This window comes from Lemur catta, chromosome 4 (assembly GCF_020740605.2).
Source record: "Lemur catta isolate mLemCat1 chromosome 4, mLemCat1.pri, whole genome shotgun sequence".
In the NCBI taxonomy this organism is placed as follows: Eukaryota; Metazoa; Chordata; class Mammalia; order Primates; family Lemuridae; genus Lemur; species Lemur catta.
In genome coordinates, this window is record NC_059131.1 from 35,762,564 (window position 1) to 35,783,633 (window position 21,070).

General features: G+C 40.7%; 1 protein-coding gene across 1 annotated transcript in view; it reads right to left on the reverse strand.

Annotated features, from left to right (window-relative positions):
* The window catches only part of FBXO11 (F-box protein 11), an 81,450-nt gene extending 73,166 nt beyond the window's left edge, over positions 1 to 8,284 (reverse strand). Inside the window, exon 1 of the mRNA XM_045549558.1 lies at positions 7,263 to 8,284. Within this exon, the coding sequence (XP_045405514.1) occupies positions 7,263 to 7,485 (223 nt within the window). The 5' untranslated portion in view covers positions 7,486 to 8,284. The remainder of the gene's footprint in view (positions 1 to 7,262) is intronic.
* Between the last annotated feature and the right edge of the window lie 12,786 nt (positions 8,285 to 21,070).

The window sequence follows — 21,070 nt, forward strand, 5'->3', positions numbered from 1 at the left end:
TAGTGCCTTAAAAAAAAAAAAAAAAAAAAAAACAAAATATAGTGCCTTATCCCAACTCCTATTTCTTTCAAACAAGTCTTTTTTGATCTTTCTTCTCTGCTATGATACAAAAGCCTGGAAAGACTCCTACTTTTCATTTGTTAAATTCTATTCACTTCTAATTCTTCTTAAAGCCTGTTTTTTCCCCCCAAAAAGTTATGATCAATTGTGTGAGAAGAAACAAATGACTAGTGACATATACTAATCCTTTCCATTTCAAAATATAACAAGCGAATAAAAAATAGAATTGTATGCTCTTCTTCTTCCCTACCCCTTTCCTCCTAAGTGTTAGATTCTCACAAAGCCACGTGTTCTTATATATATTCTGTTGTATACTATGGGTGCAAGATTCAAAATACTTAGATGTAAAAAAGAATTCTTGTCTCTAAACCATGAATACTAGCAAGCAAGCAAGCATCTAAACCCAAGTACAGTTGGCAAACCTGTAAAGGCCAAACTGATCCAAGTCAGGTGGGTACATTATGGTACCAAAGACACCAACGTCAAAGGTTGAATCCACACAGTAGCCAGTTAATTCCACACTAAAGAAAAACTTTCAACAAAGATTCCACCACAACCCAACTCAGCCATCTGGAAAATGAGTGATGGTGTTCACTAGTGGAAAAGAGTGAAACTGAAATTATCATTATTATCAGAAAAACAATTTAAAGCACAGATTCTTACTCCATTTCTATCCTTTAAATAATTTCTAAGCTTGACAACATAAAGAAGTAGGGTCTTGTCACAAAAAAAGATGAATGACACCTCTTCTCTCATGACGTGAAAGTATTTCTTAATGTATTTTAAGATTTAGTCACCATATGAGAGAAAAGCTTTTAATAATTTTCCCCCCTCTTTGACACAGTCCCATAATCTTTCATTTGTTAGAAGAGCAGAATATTTGACAATTGCATTTTTAGAAACTGGGAGAGTAAGCTATTAACATATATAGAACTTATACTTGCCTTAACATGCTATCTTATTTTGGGTGTTTAAAAAAATTTTTTAAATGCAATTAATGTATTCATATTCAAAATAAATTAAATATTTTTGATACTTGCCTTCAACCAAAATAAATTATGTAAAGGAAGTTAGTTGGTTTCATTTCTCTATTTTCTAAGGATTAAGTTTAAGTACATTTCTTGTGTTAACCAAATATATATAAAAACCCCAAGCTATGGCTATAATAAACACATCAAACTATGGTGAGGACCCTTCCCTTATTCAGTCCACAAACCAGTCAAAATTACTACTGAAGTCTAATACTAATTTAATTTACATTTTTTTCCCCTCCTGAAATAGTCCAGTCTATAACCATGAGCTAAAATGAGTTAATACCCTTTATTCATAACTTATGAGTAATCCAGGGGAAATCTACCCTTCTTTGTACAATGAGTGCTTAATGGTCTCATCAACACACTGGAAAAATATGCTGGTCAATCAGTGCAGTCTCTTCTTCAGACAAATCTACATGAGAGGTAAAATTACGACCAGAAGGTTACTTGGAAAATGTGAAACTGGATGATTCAACAATCAACAGCATCAGACTAAGGTATCTGTCTCCAACAGGATAGATGGAATAGGATAAGGGAACAAATCTGCTGCAAGGACTAGCTTATTCTCTCTCCTGAAAGTGACAGAGACATTCTGCCAAATGTATTCTGGTATCTCTCCTTGTTTATGGAAAGAAGGGTGCTATAAATTAATTTTGAAATTCTTTTCTGCTACTTACTATGCATCTTCATTGCTGTGTAACTGTGAGCCTCAGTTTCCTCATTTGTTAAAAAAGGCATAATAAAATCTGCGTCATAGAATTGCTTAAAAGGTTAAATGAGATATTATATAAGAAAGAGTATCTTGCATAGACCAACACATAGCAGAAACACAGATGGTATTTATTATTCTTCTGTTTTCTTATTCTTTCTCCAAAGAATATTTCAATTCATTAGATGCAAGGTTGCTCATTTACAATTACAAATCAGTCTTTCTGAGGTTATACCAAGTCATCTAGCTTGCATTTTGGGGTATGTCAGAAACTCTTCAACAAGTCATGCACACTTTATCTCTTGGGCTTAATTTTACATACAGCTGATACAATCCCTTGGTTTTTTTTACATTTAAAACAGTTGCAATGTGCTAGGTACTTTACCATCTCTTATCCTTACAATTGTCCTATAAAAGCAGGTGTTATCCTTACTTTAAAGATTATGAAGTAAGGCTCAGAGAAGTAACGCTGCATACTCAGTATCAAATAGCTAATCGGGTGTGTAGCCAGGATTAGAACCCAGGTCTTACTGGCTGGCTTTACCTCAGAACTCTTTACATCATACTTCTCAACTATATTTTGTATCTTCATAATTTTATTTTCAGAGGGTAACAACTGCAATTTGGGGGATACATTGCCAACAATCTCACATACTAATCAGAGTTCTCTGGAAAACAAGAATGTAATTCAATGGACTGATAAATTAGTGAACTGGAAGGTCTAAAACAGAGTAACACTTCAGAGATAAGTGGGACAAGACAGACACAAAATATTAATAAGAGTAACATTAGTTAGGGATAAACAGAGGAACAGAAAGAGACCTCAGGTGGAAATCACTCATTATCATACACTAGTCATTTTCAAAGTTAAAACAAATAGAAAAACAAAACAAAACAGGAAATACTCACTAGCCTTGAATTCTGCCAAATCTAAGTCCAGGGGTCCTCACTAACAGGTCAGGAACTACTGGTGGTTCTTACCTTACCTGGTAGGTCTCCAAGCTGGTTGGCCTTTTCTTGGGTTTGCCAGAATTTCCAGTAAAGAAAGAGAAATGCAGTATAGGGACAGCCCTTTGGCCTCATGAACAGAACTTTAACACCAACACTACCCCATTTCTATCCCTCAAATAATTTCCAAGCTTTGAGAAAACAGGCTTGCTTCACACACACAAACACAAAAACGTTGGGTGGCACTTCTCTCATGGGATATAATTTGAATGTTTAGCCACCAGATGGGAGAGTAGTGTCCCACAGTATTTACTTCCTAAAACAGGAAAAGTCATGTTCCTTGTCCAGAACTTCTCTATCTATTAAGGTTGCACAGGTTCCTTATTCTATGAATAGTAGAAAGAACCTTAAGATAAAATATCACAAGCTAGAACAATCCCACAGAAGGTATAACTAGCATACATGACTACAACACCAAAGAGTGTCCTGGCTAGTGCATACTATAAATATGTAGCTCCATTAGAAATATTTTATGTGACACTGTGTTACTGAATTATTCCAATAAGTACAATTAAAAAAAAAAAAACCTGTAATTCCATGTTCATAGGTGAGATTTATTATCTCACAAATATGCGATTAAAGAGACTGTTTTTATTCTATTAATTCAAACTAGAAATTAATGGCAAAATTTAAGATATTGCATTCATTAAATTTCTTAAACTATAAATATAACATACTTAAATTTTCAGCACTTCAAAACAGTCCTGTGACTTTTCTGATAACCAGAAAAAAAAAATTGCATCCATTTTTCAAAAACTCCCATGTCAAGATTATTTTCAGAATTCAAATTTCATCTTTTATTAAAACATAATAAATGAGAACCTATGAAAATGCTGCAAGAAAACTGTAGAAAGAAAAGTCAAAAAAGAAAGAAAAAAATAAAAACAATAAATGAGAAACTAATAACAGTGATTGGTTCTAGGTAGGAGAATTTAGTAGCTGGAGGCAGGTGTAAGGAAAGAGACTTCTGAATTTTAAATTATGTGCATCTGTTACCTATTCACAGTAATTAATTTTAACAACTAAAAACTACTGAGCAGAATACATAGTACTTCTGTAGATTTGTAAGCTTTCCCCATACATCTAGAAAAAGATTACAAAATACATTCCTACAGTAAAGATAAATTCAGCAGAACAGATTGCAAAGCTAAATCGTTTTAGAATTTTAAAACAACAAATATCAAAAATCCAATCCCACACTACTTTCAGTTTCATTAAATTATAGCATATATTATCAAACTGTCACTATGTGGAACACAAATTATTTTCTACTAGCTTAAAGTGGTATGTGAAATTCCAAACTCAGGAATTTAAGAGACTAAAAAGGCTAATGATTAGTATTCAGTCTTAAGACAGATGATCATTTCAGACAATGAAAATGAACACATTTCACGAATACACAGGCTAACATTTCCCAATGTGGGGTGTAAGAAATCCTCCTCCATGGAAGACTTTGAAGAATGCTCATTAAGACTTCACTCTATTAGGTTTAGTTTCTTTCTTCTTGAAACATGGGCCATGACATATAAGAGAAAGTATACATATATACACACATATATTATCTGTGTGCATGTACATATTTAAAAGCTGTGTCAAGGAAGTTTTTATACTAACCTGGGCGAAGAAGTAGCTAAAAACTAGTCTGACAGAATTTTCACTTGAAAAAAATATTACCTTGTAACTATTTTATTACCACTAAAACACCTAAAGTGTATCTTTATATGAAATAAGTGATTTTATATGTAGATTAGACTAAATTAAGTTGTCTTAAAACAGTGAGTCTCACTTTGATTTCCCACCTGGAAAGTTATCTGATCCACTATTATGTAACTCTATCCAAGACCCTAATGCAAGAGTTAGTAAAAGGTAAAAAAATAAATAAAACGAGCATTTGTTAGCTTTGAGTTCTTTGATTACCTTATCAAAATGATTAAACTCAGCATATTCTTAAACTAACAAATAATAAAACCACTCATTTCCAAAGTATAAACAGTGACACTTTGCATGCTCCACAAAACTTTTAAAATCAAGAGCATTCTTAATTAACTTCTAATCATATAAATTACACATTTATAAAATGTAATTAAAATGACAATTTTTCAGAGTGACATAATTTTTACATGAGGCTAGCAAAGTCTTTATATTTTTGTTTTCTAATTCATCTTAACATGTTATTCATTGTAAGGCCATTTATTTGTTCTCTGAAAGACTCATGCTATTTTCCCTGAAGGCTAATCAGCAAGTTCTTTTCCCCTCTGTGCCAACACAGAATCTCCAGAACAGTTTCTACAACCTGCAGCAAAGCAACAATTCTACAGTGAATTTCATTTACCATTTGGTTAGGTACATACTGAAATTTTGATTCATGAACATCTTTGACAGTTTATGGACATCAATGAAAAGAATACTGACACTCTAACATGTGACTGCCAACAACCAAGTCACTTTACTTCAAATGGAAATGCAAATGGAAACAGACTATGGTAACTAATACTTTTGAACACATGAAGTGTCCAAGAGAAAAGTTTGAAATTACACACAAATCATGAAATGAAGACTCAGAATAAACATTTTAAAATACATGAAGGGACTAAATTAAGTTTATCGGACAGGTTTTGATTCAATGCTAATGTTATTAACAAATCACTACATCTTGAAAAAGCTTACAGGAGCAACAGAATCTTTAATATTAAATACTAGGATTTCAACCAAGTGTCACTGTTTTCTCAAAAAAATCTGACAACTCTATTACATACAGTGCCAATTCTGGAAGAACATTTGAATATTATTTGAATGGAACACCATAAAAACTCTGATCTGCATATGTGAAAGAAAATGATGAGACTACAAATTTTTTTAATTTACAAAATAAATTGGTAAATATCAAAAAGAAACATTAAAACGTTACCAATCATGTTGCACAAGACCTCAAATTGGCTTGAAACATCACATTCTTTCAAGCAACATATAGCAAACTGCGTTCTCAAAGACTATCTGTAACAGTGACTAGTGAAAACCCTTTCAACTATTTTTCAGATTAACATCTCCCTCCTTCATTTGTTAAATATTTTGATCAAGTACAACAATGAAACAGTTAAGGAAAGACTGTGTAATTTTAAAAAGACATTTAATCTCAATCCCCTTAATCAAAGGAGGTGTGACAACCAACGCATGTAAAATTAACCTTAATCCGTCAACTAAAACACGCAAAATGTCTCCTAACAATTCTCCTCCTCCTTAAAACAACAACCGTACACATAAATACGGTATTGACCTCCACCCCTACTGCGAGCAGCTAATTAATAAGGAGAATACTTATGTTTCGAGACCAAGGTGCAACACCCCCACCTCATAAACCTCCCAAAATAACCACATCAACCAAGTAGAACTGAACATTATTTTTGCTAAAGCAGGAATTCAACCCCGGGGAGTCTCAGCCCTTAGACAATGGTGGTTACCAGACAGCGCTGCACAGTTGGGTCCAAATGACACATTTCACTAGGCCTTGGACACAACACACACACACACACACACACACGCGCGCGCGCGCGCACACACACATACACACACACGCACACACACTCCCAAGGGGCCAGTTCAAAGGAAGGGGCGTTCAAACCCCACTAGGGGATGGAGGGTAGCACCGCGGCGTGGGGGATCGCCAGGGGAGGACAGGCGAGGGGGGGTGTCGATAGAGCGGAAGGGTAACTGCACTGCACACGAGGGAGGGGGCTGGAAATGGCCGATGGATTCTATATTTATTTATTTACAGGTCCTGATTTAACGGGTCCTTCTCAGGGGTTCCGTAACTACAGGCAAACTGCGTAGCAAACACTGTGGGGTTGGGAGAGCAGTCGCTGCTCCCCCTACCCCGTGACCAGGGAGGGGGGGGCGGGGGAAACAAGTTCCCCGGCCAACACCACAGACCACTCCGATTCCCCCTCTCCCCCTCCTCCACAGGAAAGGGGAGGCTAACACAGAAAAAGGGGGAAAACAAGTTCCCCAGCCAACCCCACCGCCCCATCAGTCCCAGTCGTTCCCCCCACCTACCATTAGAAAGAGGCAGACTAAACCGTGGAAGGCGGCAGAAAAGGGGGAAATCCCACCCTTCGCCCTCCCCCCCAGCCACCAACAGACTCCCGCGGGGTCAGTGAGCTCCCCGGGAAGCCAAAGGGATGGGTGGGGGTGGAGGCTGCCGGGCCCCCGAAACCAAACAAAGCGAGGCCTGAGCGAGAGCCCGGGCGAGTGGGGAAGCCGCGGCTTTTCCTGCCGGCCGGGGCCCGGCCCGGGCTGACACTGCGGCACCGGGGACCCGCCTCCGCTCAGCCTCCGTCCCTCACCCCCGGGGCGCACACGCCGCCCCCGCCCGCCCGCCCCGGCCTCCCTCTCCGCGGTGCCCGACCGGACGGGCTCCCGAGCCGGCGGGCGGCGAGGAGGGAGCGCGGCCTTACCCCGCTCGCCGACGTTGTTCCGCTCCTGAGGCAGCGGCGGAGGCGGCGGTGGTGGCGGCGGAGGCTGCTGCTGCTGCGGCGGCGGCGGAGGCTGCTGCTGCGGCTGCTGCTGCTGGGGCGGCTGCGGCGGCGGCTGCTGCGGGGGCTGCTGCTGCTGTTGCTGCACCGGGCGCGGCCGCGACACTCGCCTGGGTCTCCGGTTGGCGGCTCGGACGGAGTTCATTTGCCGGGCTGAGGTGGCGGCGTTGGCGGAGGGACACACACACTCACACGCACACGCACAGCGAGCTCCGGGGCAGGAGAAGGGGGTGGGGAGCGGGGGGAGGAAGGAGAGGGGACAAGGGGAAGGGGAGACGGTAAGGGCGGAGGGGGCGAGCGGGACCCCGAGTCAGGAGAAAGGCCCGGGGAGACAGAAGAAAACCGAGCGAGGCCGGCCGGGCGGGCCTGACGCACGGGGAAGGCCGAGGCCGCCGGGCGGGGCGGCCGCGAGGGACAGAGACAGAAAGACTGGCAGAGCGAGAGAAAGAAAGAAAGGGCGTCCGCCGCTTGGGGATCCCGAGGCGAAGCGCGGCGGCGGCTAAGGAGACAGATCCCGGTCCCGCCGACTCCCGAGCGGCGTCTCCGGCGGCGGGGGGAGTGGGCGGGCGGGTGAGGAAGGGAGAAGGAGGAGAAGAGAGGGAGGGAGGGAGCAGGGGGCGCCCGGCTCTTTTTTTTCCCTCTTCCTCCCCCCACACCCCCTGAAAGAGATTTCTGTGAGGAATTTTTTCTCTCTTTCTTCGACCTCTTCTTTCTCCTCCCCCCCTTCTCTCCTCTGCGAAGGGGAAATGAGTATGAAGGGAGGAGATAGGGGGGAAAAGAGGCGTCGTCGTTCCTCCTCCTTAAAGGAGCCTTTCCTCCTCCTCCTCCTCAGCCCCGTCGCCGCTGCTTCTGCTGCTGCTCCGTGGCAGGAGGAGCCATTGACACCGCCAGAGCCTCCACTCGCCCAGTCGGTCCCTCCCCACCGCGGGGCTGGCCAGGGGCGCGGGGGAGGGACGCGGGGCGGCTGGGGGAGGGGTGAATGGGCGGGGAAGAAGAGGGGCGGGGATTCCAGCCAGGCGGCCAATGGGAGGCGCCCACACAACCTTCAGGCCAATGGGGCCTCCGCTCTTATCGCGAAGTCCCTTCCTTCAACGCCCTGTTTCCTCTCTCGGGTTTCCTCCCTCCCCCGCCGAGGAGGGGGAAAAGAGGAAAGGGGGAGTGTGGCGGGGCGGGTGATAATGGGGAGGTATCAGGGCATATAATAGAGCAGGGGGTGGGCGAAGAGAGCGCCAGTGCGTAGCGACGGTTCTGGGAGAGGAGGCGCTCGGAGGAAAGGGCGGGGGCTGCTGATGTAATGGGGAGAAGTGATTAATCCTTCGGTTCGCCGTTTCAGCCTTCTCCCCCACCCCAACCTTCACCCGATTTTTTAAGCCGAAAAAAAGTGGAGCGAGGGAGCCGATCTTTGGTAACTCGGGTTTTCTGTGCAAGGTGGGTTCAAAATCTGAGCTGTAGGGAGCGCTAGAGATTCTGTGCCCTTTAGCCAAGTTGAGGGTATTTGCAAACCTTGGAGATCTACTTTACCAAGCTTTAAATTTGGTAACCGAAGTTTGCAGTCGGTGTCTAATCGTAGTCTAAGAGGGGCCATCCAAGCCTTGAAAGGTTTTGATCTTTGGTCAATTTGATTTGCTCTTTGAAGAATCGGTGTATACAATGCTGGGGAAAATAATATGTGAGAGAAGTAAATGTGCTGAGGTCGTGATTGTTTATGTGATTTACAATTTTTCTTTTTTTAGGTCCCACAACTCAAAGGAAAAAAAAAATCCCCAAGATAAAGTATCTTTTGTATCTGTATCTGGTCCTCTCAACATAGTCTCTCCCCAAGGAAAACGCGTTTTTCCCCCCTAGCTGCTATTATGATAACTGAAAATGTACTATTTCTCAATTCTCCCCGTCTCATTTTTGTTTGCCATTTTTTGGATGTGGTAAAATTGGCAGTTTACCTGATTCTCTGGTTTTCATACTTTTGGGCGATTTTGCTCTCATTTGAGTTTGATCAATTACTGTCTAGGTTTGAGATAGATAAAGAACTACAAAGTATGATAAAGGAAGGCTGAATGTGTTATTTCGGGAGAAAGGAGAGGCAAGCCACTATTGTGTAGTGCATTCGAATCCTAGATTTGGTATGTGACTCTGGGCAAATTACTTTGCCTTTCTAGACAGCAGCTCCTCCCCTCCCCCCCCAAACACACACAGTCTTTTAAATAAGAACTTATTTTAGACTACATAGCCCTGTTTTCAATTTTTAAAAGTTCTGTGATTGTGAGATGATCTCTCTTCCGTCTAGAAAATGTAGAAACCTAGATCAATGTTTCCCGCTCAAAAAAAATATCAGAGGAGGGCCGCTGTTGCAAAACAACTGGACGATTCTAAATTTTTATAGTTGTTAGTTAGGTGTAATTGTGTAAAATTTTAGATTTTGTTCAAATGAACATAGGGGAAAAAAGTAAAAGTACAGGAAAATTACATGATACTGCACATATTGTGTGTCCAGAATTCTGATTTTTCTAAAAATTTACTTTTTCATTTAACAGGTACTTCTTGGTTCCTTCCATGTTATGGGGAATACCAATAAAATAAAAGGCAAAATCATGAGTTGAAGATTTACTTGCATTAATTCAGATGTACAAAGGGAATATGTAGCTTGTTTATTTTCTGTAATTTTAACCTTAAGCCCCCACATTACTTCAATGTGTTAAAACATAAATGTCATCTTTCAGATTTTATTTCCCTACCTCCCTCTCATTTCAAGATATGAAGGAAAGTAGAGGGGTATTGGATATTGTGTAAGGGGTATCTTTTATATACCCTAGATTTCTAAATTTATTTCAACAATTCTCTGATATATGGCAGTTAAATGCTTGTTCTAACAAAATCAGCATATTATGACTATTTTCTGGTAAATGGAAGTAAAGCATCTTGAGAAAGGGAGCACCTTTTTCTAATTCACAGTGACTAGTGGCTGGTAGCAGCGTTGAGGGATGGGGAGGCTTACATGGCATCAGGGAAGGGCATCTAAGCCACAAATGCTAGTCCTTGTTTTGTCCTTTGGTATGAAGTGGCTGGTATGGTCTGATGGCAGGACTGTTATCTTCATAGATAAAACTGGTCATTTCTGTCCTTTTGAGAGGTCATGCTGACTTTCCTTTTGCTAAAATCTATACCTGAGCCATTTGCCCCACATACTGCAGCCTCTTTGCACTGACCCTAATTCTCTACAGGTCCATTGATCCTTATGATACCACTCAGTCTTCTCAGTGAGACTCAGTGGGCACTTCTGGATTCTCTGAATACCATACGTAAGCCTTGATGAGCCAGAAGCCTTGCTTTGGGCTTGTTTATTGAGCTACCTCCCTCCACCAATGTTAACATTATTCTCCCCATGTCATATTGAGCATGCTGTCAAGCTGAAGATGGAGCTCCTAGAGGTCTTGGCCGTCCACAGACATGCCCACGAAAGCAAACCACTATCCCCAACTTTCTCAGTTTTCTCTCTATCTGTGTGAATACATCAACTGCATACCTTCAATTCTAGTTTCCACCCTGAGAGGAGATGGAAAGGAAACACACTGGGTCTGATTACCTTTTCCTAGTCCCCTTTTCTTCTTTCCATCATCTCCCAGGGTTACAAGAAATGGAATATTCTCCTTCTTGTATGTAAGGAACTTTCCTTATATACTATATCCTCTTCATTCTTTTTTTTTTTTTTTTTTTGAAACAGAGTCTCACTCTGTTGCCTGGGCTAGAGTGCCATGGCATCAGCCCTGCTCACAGCAACCTCACATTCCTGGGCACAAACAGTCCTACTGCCTCAGCCTCCCGAGTAGCTGGGACTGCCTGGCTAATTTTTTCTACGTAGATTTTTAGTTGTCCGGCTAATTTCTTTCTATTTTTAGTAGAGACAGGGTTCTCACTCTTGCTCAGGCTGGTCTCAAACTCCTGACCTCGAGCGATCCTCCCACCTCAGCCTCCCAGAGTGCTAGGATTACAGGAGTGAGCCACCGGCCCCTTATCATTCATGAGGTGGTATTTGCTCTGCTCCCTGTCATGGAGCCATAATGGGTGATGAAATGAAAGAGAGAAACTAGTTTAACAATAATGGAACATCTGTTAGGAGATATTTAAAAATATTATTCTATCCCCTTATTACTGGTTTCTATATATTTTTAGTTTACTTCAAGGGATTAAATGTTAAAGTATTCTTTGTGCAAAAGTGTTCAAAACCATCTTAACTTAAAATTGTGGAACTTGGCCGGGCGCAGTGGCTTACACCATCCTAGCACTGTGGGAGGCCAAGGCGGTAGGATTCCTTGAGTTTAGGAGTTCAAGATCAGCCTGAGCAAGAGCAAGACCCCATCTCTACTAAAAATAGAAAAAATTAGCTGGGCGTCATGGTTTGCACCTGTAGTCCCAGCTACTCAGGAGGCTGAGGCAGGAGGATTGCTTGTTCCCAGGAGTTTGAGGTTGCTGTGAGCTGGGCTGATGCCACGACACTCTAGCCCAGGCATCAAAGTGAGACTCTGTCTCAAAAAAAAAATTTTTTTTTGGAACTTGGGGATTGTTAGGATGGACCTTGGAGATCATTTAATCTCATTTTTGTATTCAACAGACTAGGAAACTAAGTCCAGAGAAGTGAGACAACAAAACCAAATCCCACAACTGCCTACCAATCCAGTCACAGGTGTTATAGTTTCTTGATTCTTCTGGTGAAAACCCAATATATTACCGAGGGTTTTATCCATCACAGGTCTACCTGTGTTAGTAAATAATCCTGTCAATTAGCTGTTGTAGAAGTTACATATGATAGAAAACAGGAGAAAAATTTAAAGGTGATCTTTATTTGGGGTAGGAGTCTCCCAGAATTATTTCAGTAACACTTAGCATAATTTCAGAGGACTAAATTCCCTCAGGGTTTGCTCTCTCTTCAAGAACATTTGTGTTTGTTTTTCTCAACTAATTACTGGTGCTTAACAGGTTAGTGTACTTAAAATTATTTGTTTATAAAACCTATCACAATAGCAGTGTGGAAAAAATAAGCTCTTTAATCATTTTAATACCTGGCAGGTGATATTTACTGTGATTTTTAAATTATAATTTTTATCATTTCAAAGATTCAGCTTCCCTTTCCTCTGTCATTCTATCATCTAGTCCCAAGCCATCAGCACTCAGTCAGTTACATAAGACACCTCAAAGCTGCTCATTCCTTTTATGTCACTTAAGAAATTAGTTTGATCTGAATATGGTTTCCCTGCAGGAATAACCAGCTCTGTTTAAAATATCCTTGTTAAGAGTATGAATGACTTATCTTACTAAGCTGCAAAAACTCATTCTTTAGTACATGTTCAGATAATATTTTATCAGTTAGGTAGTGAAAATTAACTTGGAACTAAGGGTTTAACTTTAATGTATATGTGGGAAAACTTGGTAAGCACACAATCCAGTGAAACTCAGAAGTTATCTTTATAGAATTATAGAATCTAACTTTAATACCCTTCCCTGTGGGATAATACAGGCAGAGCACTATTAAAAGAAATTAATTATGTTCAAGTTTTAGGATAGGCTATGATAGACAGTTGTAAATCTTTATTTTTGCTTTTTAAAAGCAGAAACCAATTACCTAGTGTTGAAAGAAGACTAGGCCAAAACAATAAAAGTGTGTTATATTATGAATGGACTGATAGACGACAGAAGTTTGGGAGATGTGAGAGTGGAAAACCAAGAAGGAGCTCTGCCACTTGCTGACTGTTTGACCTTGGACAAATTCCTTAACCTCTCTGTGCTTGTTTCTGCATCTGTAAAATGGAGATGATAATATTCCTCATTTTGTGGGATTGCCGTGAGGATTAAGTAAATTAATACCTATAAAATGCTTAGAATAATGCCTGGTGCCTAGTAGGAGCTCAGTAAACTGTTAGCCATTATTGTTACTGCTGTTGTTGCTGCAGGTGATGGTGTTATTTTAGGCTTTACTTGATGAATTTCAAGATTACATGGACACTGTATATAGGGAAGCAGGTATATTCTGGTTATAAGAAAATATGCCTAGAAAATGAATGATTTTAGAAAATTTTTAAAAGGATATGGGAAAGACAACACCAAAGGAAAGAGGCAGAACAACAATAGGTAGAGATCAGACATTGGTTGAAACTGATGAGAGGAGACCTACTATGCAGGATTTCTCCATTCAAGCAATATTTGAACTGAGGATCTTATGGCAGATACAGAACAGCCTGATAGTTTTTCACTATTGTAGCCTCTCAAGAAAGAGTCTATTGAGTAGGTCAGGAAACAAATACATAGGCCTAAGGAAAAAAAAATGAAAAGAGAAAAAGGCAGCAGTTGAAGGTTTATCTGTGTTAGAGGAAGAATTGGATCCACTTAAATAGCAAGTTACAATTTAAAAACTCATCCAGGCCTCCTTGAAAGGAGTAGTAAATGATAGAAAGAAACGGAACAGGAGTCAGGAGTAGAGAAAGAAATGGCAGAAAATAATACACAAGGTTGGAGAATCTGAAAGCTAAAGAAAGTGGGGTTTTAGAGGATGAGTACATGTCAGAGGACAGGTGAGACCCCACTATGATCCTGAGATTATGGCCTTTGGAAGCATCAATAGCAGCTTCAGTTTCAGGAATCTGTTGAGGGTGATTATCCAGCTAAGATACACTTTAGGAAAGAGGATCTTGGAAGCAGGATTAATAGACCTCAAGAGTTCTAGAGCAGGAAACAGTGGCAACAGCTATGTCATAAAGTTTAAAAAGTCTTGGGCTCCTGCTGGGTATGGACAAATACCTAGAAAAAAAATCTGCTGCAAGGCCATAAGCATGGACTGCCGGGTTGCCTATTATACATGTAGGGTGCTGTGTTCACACATGCGAAAGAAAAAGCTATAGGTAGAAATTAGGCTAAATTCAAAATTGGATTTCCTGACCAGAAACACCAGACTCAAAAGAGAAATGGAAATAGAAGTATTCAAAACATGGAAAGAATACCAAGAAAAAGAAGGAAGACTTAGGTATGTTCTAGGCATTGGAGATGCTACCACTGAAAACCTCCTCATGCCTCCTTATAACTAATTAGGCCCTATTCCCATTCTTGAATTACTCTCTCTGGCAAGGGTGAGGGGATTACTCTTAGACCAATCAGACTTGCTTTTGTAGCTCCAGATGGGGCGAACTGGATGGGGGTGGACATAGGTCCCCAGAAAAAATGGGGGAGTTGGGAGGGCAAGGAGGAAGATGTTGTATAGAAAGTCAACTATGTCCTTATTAAAAGCATAGTGTCACAGTTAACCTCTTAATAAGACATTTATCCCAACTGAATTTAAATTTACAGGTAGTAGTTGGAAAACTGACATGTTCTAATAGTTAGCCTGGCAAGACAGAAAGCAAGAAGATATCTTCTCTTCATCTTTTGTTCCCTCCGCATTATTCCCCTTCCCCAAGAGAACACTAAGTCTGCTGAAATCTTTGATAGGCAACAGCAAACAAGGTCTATATACTGGGTTTTAGGAACATCATTCTGTTTGTACAATGCTGTTACTACAGGAGTCACAGTTGCTTCTATATTTTTGGGACACGAGATATTTGAGTGAATTACTTCAATTTTGAAGGTACTGAAGGTGCTATACCTATTGTAACCGAAGAATATGCAGTGGCTGCTGAAGGACCCCAAATAGCAAGAAATTGAAGTGAGTGCCTCTGACAGGGACTGAAAAGATCAGGAAACTAAAGAGAAGAATATTTGGGGCTTTAAGGTCCTCAATAGGAAGAGAAATTCATTTTGGACTTGAATTTCCCTGGGAACTTAATGGGAAGGGCTTTACATTGTTCAGTTTTCAGCCATTCATTGTTTTATTTGGACTTTTAAAAATAATCTTCTCTGTTGACCAATTTTGGACAATATGACTAGTCCTAATTTCACATGGAAAATAGACTAGGGAGTCAATATTTGGCCTAGGGTGAAGCTACAGTGAGGAGCGGTGGTAATAACTGAAGGAACTGCTGATCTCTCCTAGTTGGACAGTCTTAGTTGAACAAAGGTTTGATTATTAAGCTCGGTTGTAGAAGAGAGAATATTGGGGCCCAGGGGGTGGTGGGTGGGGGTTGTCAGCTTGTCTCCCTGCATTTCTGCCAGAACACATGAAGAAAGAAACTTCCATCCAAGCTTCTGCCCCTCTGTGTACTCTCATGTTATATTCTCCACATGGAATAACTGACTAGTCTGGTCAGAGACACTAGAGTCACTTCACTAGAGATCGTGACATTAATGGGCATTCACTTCATCTCCTACAGGCCCTAATGCCTGGTTTTTCATTTCCTACCCCTAAGAGCAGCAGGCTGTCTTGTATATTTTTTTCCCCATGTAGTAAGGAAATCAAGAGGTGGTGGGGGTGTGGCATAGGAGGCAAGTGGGCTACCCTGGTGAGAAGGCCTTATTCTCTTCCTCCTCCCTCTCTGTTCCCAACTCCATGGGTCTGGCAGGCCAACCTCATCCTGGCACCTGGTCAGGTAGGTGGACTTATGCTCAGCTATTGATGCTTCCCTACTTAAACATTGTTCTTATCTTCACTCTCACCCTTCTCTCTTATGGCACACTTGAGGGGTCCCAAGATTTAGTTTTGGAGTTGGAAAAGTAAGAGGCCTTACTTAGGCTTCCTGGCTTCTACCCAGCCATGACCCAAGCTTCACTCTAAGTTTGGGCATTTGCCTGCTTACTAATAAGATGGTACTAGGGTTCTCATTTGGGCATAGATACAGGTGTGCATGCCTCCTTGGGGAAGCTAGTTGGAAGAAGAGGTAGGGATAGGATTTGGGTTTGGAATTCTACCCCAAATTTCTGACACTGTTTTTGGAGACATTTCATTATTTTCTACATTTTAAAGCCAGAACATGTCTTACAAGAGGTTGTCTAGCTCAGAAATTCCCAAAAGAAAAATGAAGCATGAACGAGTACTTTGGAAAAATTAGAAATGTTTTTATGACATAAAAACTAGGGGAAAAAAAGAACTTGTAAATATACTTTGGGAAAAAATTTTAAGCTATAATTTAGCACTCACTTGGTAAGTGAGTAACTATTGCTATTCAAGTGATAAGTGATGGAAAAAATGTGAAATGAAAGACAATTCCAAATAAGTGAAAATATTGTCATATCTAATGCTTATAATAAATTCTTTATTTTGACCATAAAGAGCTATATATTTTGTATTAATAGAAAATGAATTTCTCTCTGCCTTCAGCTATTTAAAGAATATTGGTTTGAAGGGGTGCCAGATTACTTCTTTTCCCAGGCCTCCCACGTGACTTGAGCCAGTCCCTTCTCAGCCTCTCTTTTACCCTATAGTCTATCTAGTGTTGCTTAATTGGTGCTACCTACTGCACAGTGTGGCACAGTCTCATCATCTGTGGCTCCTGAAAAGATGGGCTACTGCAAGGAGTTATGGAGTAGAGAGGAGAACAAGAGAAAAAATTGAAAAGATAAAGAGAAAATAATTCAGTTTTCTGTGTTTTGTTTTACAAAAAACCCTATATTCCCAAATAGACTGTCCACACATAGGGACATTCACTCCCCAAATGCTGCTCTAGAGGAAGAAGGGTGATAAAACTTCATACAGGTGTTAACCATGCCAAATGGCATGGCCCCATAGCGTTCCTGCATGTGCCTCATATCAGTGGGCAGAGAGTGAATTATTAAGATCACTAGGCAGATTTATATATAAAATAATTTTTTAGAAAATGTTAGTAGTTGTGTTCAGGACACAGCTGGAGAAGAGGCCTTGGTGTGGAGTTCCAGGTTTTGGGGTGTGAAAACATCAAGGAGTCTTACCCAATCCATTCTCAGAACTTCACTTCCTCCATTTCAAGACAGCCTCTGACACTTCAGAAATTTATACTTGTGGAAATTGAAAATTAAGGAACTGATCTTTTTGTATTAGTGAAACCCTTTAAGCTACTACTTACCGAGGATCACAAATGAAATGAGTCAGACTTTTGAAAACAAACAGATCAACAGATTAAACACCTTCTAGAGTTCTAATAGCCTTAGTTAAAAACCCTTAGTTGAAAAGTAAACAATTAAGAGCTACTCATCAAAGGTAGATAGCTTTTAGCCCAGAAGCTTGTGGTTTGGGGGGGGTGGGGGGGGGCACTGCGGGTGGGAGGGGGACTACTTGGGATCCTCTTTACTAACAAGAAGGAAATAGAGCTGTCCAGTCATTACAGACCTCATTTAGAGGGCCAGGCCCCACCGCAGGATGTGTCTCCCTCTTGATACAGATCAACTTCATTATGTGATTTATGTTAATGAATGCTTAACATAAAATTGAGGGCATTTTTGTTTCAAAGTATAGTTTGTTATTAGTGTTCAGGTCAGGATCCTTTGGAGAAGAAAGTGGGCAGGGCAAGGATTGTTCACCTACAAACCAAAGTAGGGTGAACAAGTACAACCAGATATTCTTGAAGCCTCCACTGATGAGGCCCCTTTCTAACCCTACTTCATGAACCCATATGGTTTCCTTTATTCCCTCTGACTCCAGTCTCTAGTGTCCTACCTTTAGTGACTTGGATTCCGATCACTTTTTGTTACTTACCTTGTTTCCTATTTGTTGCATCTCCTCCTCCCAAGATCCTAATCTCTATGTTGTGGACCATGAGCTGGTAATTTAACCCAAATTTCCTGTTTGCTTGTGTGATGATTTAATTTGGCCCTATAATGAAGTGGAAAAATATGGGCTTTGCAGTCAGGCAGACTTGGATTTAAATCGGACTATACCACTAACTGGTGTAATGCATCTCTCTGAGGAAGTTTCCTTTTTAGTAAAATGAAGATATTAATGTCCACCTAAAAATATGATTGTGATTGGAAATAGTGGTAATGGCTCCACAACATTGTGAATGCACTTTATGCCACAGAATTATACACTTAAGAATGATTAAAATGGGAAATTCTATGTTATATATATTTTCCCACAATTTAAAAAAGTGTGGTTGTGAGACTTAGTCTTTGTAGAACACTTATTACAATGTCTGACATATAGTTGGCTCTCAACAAACAGCAACTGTTTAGCATAGAATATTTTGTATCACAAGTAACAAAAAAGCAAACTTAAACTGACTTAAACAATAAGAGAATATATTGGTTCCTGAAATTGAAAAGTCTAGAGGTAGGGCAGACTTTTTGGTTAGTTTATATCACCAAGAATTCAGATTCTTTAAGTCTTTAGTCACTAAGGACTGTCACTAAGGATTCAGCCATATCACTAAGGACTCAGTTCCTTTCCATCTTTCCACTCTGCCTTCTGCAATGTCATCTTTATCCTAAAGCTTGGAGCGGCTCCATAGAAGTACATGTTCCTTTCTCCACATTTGGAGAGAATGACTTGGTCCCTGACATTTACTTGCTTAAACCACGTACCTGCCCTGGAACCAAAAGCTGTGCATTAGAAGATGGAATCTGATGGTTGGTTTTAACAAGCCAGGGAATGGGTCAGCTTCTCTGGAAGCGCATGGGCTGTATGGGGAGGAGTGGATTCCCCAAATGAAAATCAAAGTACCATGGAGGAGAAAAGGTGAGACTAAGAAGGTTACTGAGGAGGTAACCAACAAATGTCCACTATAGTAGCTATTATCATTATTATTGGCTTTCTTGGCCCTCAGCTCTTGGCTCTTCGCTATTTCTTTGGAAATCATTTTTAAAAAACCAAAAAACTAAGAAAGTTCTTATTTCACATAATTATATTCTTTCTGGCAAAGACAGATCAATCAGTATAAAACTAAGTTTAATTTAACTGGGAGTTAAGCATCTGGAGCACCAGCCAAACAAGCAGCAAAATGCAGTGAATGAAAGGGTCTCACAGGAAAGAATGTCAGGGACGGAGAGCAGGGAGGGAGCTAGGAAGATGATGACCTGCCAAAATGCCAAACCCAGAAGGGTGAGGTTAGTTATTGGCCTATTCTTTACTGGAGCCAGGTTAGAAGCCATGACATGAGTTAGGACAAAGGGACCAGTTAAAGAGAGGAAGGGGAATTCCCCCAGAGTTGGCAGATGAAGGATCTGATTACAACCTGGTTTTGACTGCTCTGTTCACTCCTTTGCAGCTTCTACCTGCCCGTCTATGAGTTTCCTCTTTCTCTTTTTGCCCTAGCCCCCAACTAATGACTTGCTAATTTCTGCCAGTTGTATTCTGCCCCTTCTGCTAAAAATGTTCTTCCACAGTCCTTTGCTGCACACCATCTGGCTAATTCCTATTCATTGCTTAAGACTTTAAATTCTGGTCTTTCCTTTGCAAGAAGACCTTTCTGTACACCACTGTTGCCCCACCTCCCACCTCCAAGACATACCCCACAGGCTGATTTAAGTAATCCCGTTTGGTACTCCCTATCTGTAATTACTACTTGGTAGCCTAATGATTTATTTACCCATCTGACCCCGACCTCTGACCCCCCTCTCTCCAGTACATTAAAGCTTCTACTTTAGTCATCTTTGGTTCCATGATGCCCAGCACAGTGTCTGGCACATAGTAGGAGCTCAATGAAACAAAGAGGCAATTCCTTTGGTTACTATCTCATATCCCCTTACCTAGGGCTTAAGAAACAGAATGACACATAAAAACCAAAGTGTTTCTCAACCCAAGGACAGTCCTGTCCTCTCTACCTAGAAGAGGAGTTGGGAATGAGGAATACGAAGACACATTAAAGGCATTTTGTAGCAGTTTGTATCCACCTTAGACTTTGGAAGTAAACTCCAAAGTGATTCTGAAGCAGCAACAAAATTGCCGAAAATATCCAGACTGCCTCTTTTCCTTTTCTGTTCTCCATCTTCAAACACTGTTCCTATTCCCAAACTGTTAAAAGAGATTTATTTCACCTATTTAGTCATGTAGTGCTTGCTCACAATTTTTATGTTGTTTATTCCAGTTAAAGAATAAGGATATGATTATTACATAAAGTGACCATTATAATAGTTCATAGTTACAAACACTAGCTAGTGGCATTTACAGAGTGAAGTAAGCCACCTGAACTAAATACCAGGTGCTCAGTAAACTTACTGTAATACCTCATTCCTGTTTACAAAGAGCTCATATGACCTTTATGTAGAGAATTTGTTTTCTGTTTAATTTATTTTTCCATTCTGAAACAGATTCATCTATTACAGGAAAGGAGCCAATTATTGGGCAAACACAGTAACACCTAATGACCATACCCTCTGGTATTTAGTCTCAAAACATTTTGCATTTCTTAACACATAGAATTAAAAATATTTTAACATTACACTAAAACAGAACTAAATATATCTTAAAATGTTCAAGGAGGTAGAACATTCAGCCCTGTTTCTCAAGCAGGCTAACTGTAAGGTCTTGTGCTTGGCCTGATGGTTAGGTTTTAACAAGCCAGGGGAAGAAGTTTCAGATGTGAGGCCTCACCCCAATAACTTCTTGTAGGTTTCTGGTTGTTTAGGATTATTTGGAGTCAAAGCCAGACATAGGCCAGTTTCTTGATGTAACTAATGTATTTTTTTGCCCCACCCCTGCATTACCATGGCTGCCTTCAAGCCCCCTTTCCCCACTCTTGGTGTCCTTCCTTCCATGTCCTCAGACTTGAATGCTGTGCCCTTATGACCAGAGCTGAGGCCCACCATGCTGTTCCTATATAATCATTCACATGTATATCTTTCCCTGACTCCTGTCATTCCCTAAGGACTCCCATAAAATTAATAACTTTCTTAATTCTAAAGCACAC